Raw genomic sequence first — 4,819 nt, 5'->3', positions numbered from 1 at the left:
AAGAAATCATAGCCACAGATGTACCCTTGGCTGGCAAGACAGAAATGCCCCGGGATGCTGCACTGGGCAGGCAGCTGGCAACAATCAGGGATGCTCTGACTTCCCAACTCAATTGCGCCCCACTGTTTGCCACTGAAGGGTGGTGGCAGTTGTTTGGGAGCTGTCCCAGGAGGGTGGGATCACTTCATCGCTTTGTCCAAAGTTTACCAGCCCATAAAACAGTGGTAATGAAGGTAATGATAGACATTGTGTTTGTGAGCAGGATTGCAAAGTGCTTTGTCTGCAGGATACCTGTGAGTCTTTCTCATAGATGAAGTTTGGGATTAGGAACACACTGGGGTTTACAGGGGTTGTGAGGTCAGCATCAGCAGCGCATGGTCTGTCTTTCATGTACTTGCTTGTAATCACCTGTCCCTCTCATCACCTTCATGTCCTCGGGGGCATGCTTACACCCCAGTATCTCCACTGATGAGGGATTTAATTGCTTTGCCTCACTCCTTGAGTGTCATGAAGCGTGTTGACTTTATTTAATGATTATCTGTGACTTCTGACACCAATGACCTCCCATCCATGCCCCAGGCTGTCTGGGATAGGTATAAAAGAGCTGAGCACTTTGCAGTCCTCTATCCAGCTTCCTCCACTTGACTACCCTCAGCTCCTGGGTAAGTGCAGATCTCGGAGGCTTCTCAGGGCTCTCTCCCAGCCTCCATCCATACGGCTCTCCCTCACCCTTTCTTCACTGTGGGTTCCCTTTGCAGGACTCCTTGCTTGTGTGGAAGACTGTCCTGCTCCAGCCTGTGTGCCCCTGCCTGTGGGTGGCCGCCCGGCCCACTGGCTGACAGCTACAACGAGCCCTGCGTGCGCCAGTGCCCCGACTCCACCGTGGTGATCCAACCCCCGGCCTCCGTGGTCACCTTCCCCGGGCCCATCCTCAGCTCCTTCCCGCAGAGCTCCGTGGTTGGCTCAGCAGGAGTGCCCGCCGTTGGATCTGGCTTGGGTGGCACCTTTGGACGTAGTGCCGGCTTTGGGGGCTATGGAGGCCTGGGAGGCTATGGAGGCTCTTATGGCCTTGGGGGCTTTGGGGGCTATGGAGGCTTTGGCAGCTGTGGATACGGTGGCTTGCGCCGAGGCCACAGGTACCTCAGCGGCAGCTGTGGGCCCTGCTAAGCACAGCAGTGCCTCTGTCTGCGGTTGAAGGAGAGCTCTGGAGAAGTCCCAGCACATCCCACCAGATGCCGTGACAATGGGCTTCCCTTCAGCATCGCTGGACTGCGAACCTTGGATGCTACATGCCTGCATGGGGACAAGCTCTGTCTTTCTTTGTTCTGCCTGGTCTTTGTTTCTGGTCTGGCTCACCCTTGATAGCATGGCCCAGCTACGGCAGCCTGCTCCTGTCCCTCTGCTCTCTGCAAGAAGACAAGGACAGCCTCGGGCCAGGGGCTGCCCTTCTGCCACCTCCCTCCTCCTCCCCTGGACCTTCAATAAAATTTCTCTTACACTGCAGTCTTGACCCCGGTATTTTGTCTTCCTTGTCCTTCCCTAATTGCCCGATATCTCAGAGACACTGATTCTGGGCTGCTAGCTGCTCCCACAGCACTGCCTCTGGGACATTTGCCAGTTGGGCTGTGCATTACTGCTGAGGATCACAGTGCACAGATGGTCCTGCAGAGCCCATTCCACTGAGCCTCCTCTCTTCTACAACCGGTACAATGATACCTCTGAAACAAACCTCACTTCAATATGTTAACACTCAATGGATGCCCCACAGAACCTCTTCCATGAGATCTGCACAACCTGGCCTCTGCATGCCTTCTTTCTCTTCCTTTTCTTGTTATGCCAGTGATAACACATAGAGGTCAGAGGAAATGGGGAGACAAGCAGTGCATGGACAGGGCTGCTGCCACCTGCTAACAGTGTCCCTGTGCTCAGATCCTGGAGGGGGACAGTGGAGGGGGTAAAGGAATTAGCACCCCATGTACCCAAGGTAGCCATGAATGGGGCACAGCCATCCTGTCCCAGAGAGCACCAAGGTCTTGAGCCGGAGTTTGGAGTTCCTCCTCTCCTTACATCCCTTTTTTTCCCCAGACATCTTCAGATTCCACAATCCTAGCACTGTGCACTAGTCTTGCACAGAGGCGACTCCTGCCAGAGAAATCAAGGTGGGCAGTGGAGCAGCACGTTGGTCACTGCCGGGGACCTCAGGAGAACACACTCATCAACAACTGGAAGACAGGGAAGGGTGAAAAGGCAGCAAATATCTGGAACAGCCATAGGTTTCCTACACTGGATGAGCAGAAAATTGTCCTTCCTCCCTTGCCTTTGGCTACACCTCAATTTCTCCCTTCCTTTCCCACCTGTCTGCTGGCTGCTGTGTGAGCGTGCTCAGCCAAACTCCATGTTTTGCCTCCTGTGGTGACCCATGTGGGGTGGGTGAGGGCCCATTGGTGGGAGGTGGTGGCTGGGCCCCATCATGCTGAGGTGGAGGGTTATTTGGGTAGCCTCAGTCCAGGAGGTTTGTATGAGATGAAGGGCAGCCAAGGGCCCAGCATTGCATTCACTACATGGGGCAGAGTGAAGCACGGCTGTGCTGCCCTGCCCTGTCAGAGCAATTTTTCACAGCTGCTGTGGAATTGTTTCTGAGCAAAGGTGGGGAAAATCAGCATCCTTGATGCCATATGAAGCTCTGGAAAGAAGTGGAGCAGGAAAGAATCTTGAGAGGCTGTAGACAAGGTTGCTCCTGGGCTATCACCCTCCTCCCTTTGCCTCATGGCATCCCAGGAGTCTCTGGAATTCTTTTTGTCCTTTAGAAGGGTGCACGTCTGTCTGTCCGCAGATCCCACATCACAAAGGCCAGCTACAGGGACACTCAAGAGCAGACCCTGAGCTCTGTATGGGGCCAAGAGCTCCTCTTGAGCTGCAGCAGGCAGAAACCAGGGGCAGAGAAGTGGGGGAGAGCTCTGAGGGAGGAGCAGGTACTGAAGGCATTGTATGGAGCCTGCCTGGGGAAGCTCCTGCTGAAGCTTTTGGTGCGCAGGGCAGGTGAGAGGGGAGGGGGCAGTGCCCACAGAGATCCTGAGAAGGCTCAGCTGTAAGCTGGAACTGATGGCCCCAGAGAGCCTTTGTGTCTTCAGTGGGAAGTCGGCATAATGGAGATGTGAAGGAAAACTCAGAGATGGAAACTGTGATGCAAGATAGATTTTATTGCAGGTTCCATGGTTGAAGGAGGTGGCGGAAGGGCAGCCTCTGGCCAGCAGATGTTCCCAACCTCTTGCACAGGACAGAGGGAAAGGTGCAGGCAGCCAGCTCTGGTCTCCGATGTCATGGGGTGTCCAGACCGGAAGTGAAGTTCAAGCACAGCAAAGGAAGATAGAGCACAGAGTCCCTGTGCAGGGATGGGATAACTGAGCACGAGTGCCCAGCAATGGCAAAGGGAAATCCTTCCTCATGGCATCAAGTGAGGATGTGCTGGGACTTCTCCAGAGCTCTCCTTCAACCACAGACAGAGGCACTGCTGTGCTTAGCAGGGCCCACAGCTGCCGCTGAGGTACCTGTGGCCTCGGCGCAAGCCACCGTATCCACAGCTGCCAAAGCCTCCATAGCCCCCAAAGCCCCCAAGGCCATAAGAGCCTCCATAGCCTCCCAGGCCTCCATAGCCCCCAAAGCCGGCACTACGTCCAAAGGTGCCACCCAAGCCAGATCCAACGGCGGGCACTCCTGCTGAGCCAACCACGGAGCTCTGCGGGAAGGAGCTGAGGATGGGCCCAGGGAAGGTGACCACGGAGGCCGGGGGTTGGATCACCACGGTGGAGTCGGGGCACTGGCGCACGCAGGGCTCGTTGTAGCTGTCAGCCAGTGGGGCCGGGGCGGCCACCCCACAGGCAGGGGCACACAGGCTGGAGCAGGACATCTTCCACACAAGCAAGGAGTCCTGCAAAGGGAACCCACGAGTGAGGAAAGGGTCGGGGAGAGCTGTATGGATGGAGGCTGGGAGAGAGTCCTGAGAAGCCTCCGAGATCTGCACTTACCCAGGAGCTGGAGGTAGTCAAGTGGAGGAAGCTGGACAGAGGACTGCAAAGTGCTCAGTTCTTTTATACTATCCCTGACAGCCCAAGGCATACATGAGAGGGCGGTGGTGGCAGAAGCTCCCAACAATCATGAAATAAAGCCAGTACGCATCATGACATACAAGAAGAGATGCGGAGCAATTATTTCCTTTCCCATTGGTACACTGAGGCAAAAACATGCCTTGGAGAACAACAAGGGGATTAGAAGGCCAAATGGCTATACACAATTACTTGAAATAAAAGGTGCAGCTCTTGCTGATGTGTTATGAACCAATTATTCCCTTGTGTGTTCGTAATGCCTTGGCAGGTCAACATTTACAAAGAAATCATAGCCACAGATGTACCCTTGGCTGGCAAGACAGAAATGCCCCGGGATGCTGCACTGGGCAGGCAGCTGGCAACAATCAGGGATGCTCTGACTTCCCAACTCAATTGCGCCCCACTGTTTGCCACTGAAGGGTGGTGGCAGTTGTTTGGGAGCTGTCCCAGGAGGGTGGGATCACTTCATCGCTTTGTCCAAAGTTTACCAGCCCATAAAACAGTGGTAATGAAGGTAATGATAGACATTGTGTTTGTGAGCAGGATTGCAAAGTGCTTTGTCTGCAGGATACCTGTGAGTCTTTCTCATAGATGAAGTTTGGGATTAGGAACACACTGGGGGTTTACAGGGGTTGTGAGGTCAGCATCAGCAGTGCATGGTCTGTCTTTCATGTACTTGCTTGTAATCACCTGTCCCTCTCATCACCTTCATGTCC

General features: G+C 54.5%; 2 protein-coding genes across 2 annotated transcripts; one reads left to right on the top strand and one right to left on the bottom strand.

Moving 5' to 3' along the window:
* Positions 1 to 758: 758 nt before the first annotated feature.
* LOC100548527 (claw keratin-like) lies at positions 759 to 2,046 on the top strand (the record flags this gene model as incomplete). The annotated part of the gene is made up of 1 exon (XM_003214132.3): positions 759 to 2,046. A coding segment is annotated over one exon (409 nt), but the record flags the coding sequence as incomplete, so codon positions are not given.
* An 8-nt stretch (positions 2,047 to 2,054) lies between these two features.
* LOC104915591 (claw keratin-like) lies at positions 2,055 to 3,925 on the bottom strand. The gene has a single exon (XM_031557508.1). It carries the CDS (start codon positions 3,905 to 3,907, stop codon positions 3,518 to 3,520), a length of 390 nt encoding a protein of 129 aa, XP_031413368.1. The 5' UTR covers positions 3,908 to 3,925; the 3' UTR covers positions 2,055 to 3,517.
* Between the last annotated feature and the right edge of the window lie 894 nt (positions 3,926 to 4,819).

This window comes from Meleagris gallopavo, unplaced genomic scaffold, assembly GCF_000146605.3.
Source record: "Meleagris gallopavo isolate NT-WF06-2002-E0010 breed Aviagen turkey brand Nicholas breeding stock unplaced genomic scaffold, Turkey_5.1 ChrUn_random_7180001828084, whole genome shotgun sequence".
NCBI classification, from domain to species: Eukaryota; Metazoa; Chordata; class Aves; order Galliformes; family Phasianidae; genus Meleagris; species Meleagris gallopavo.
Note: the sequence above shows the minus strand (reverse complement) of the source record. Positions and strands in the feature narration are given on the sequence as shown.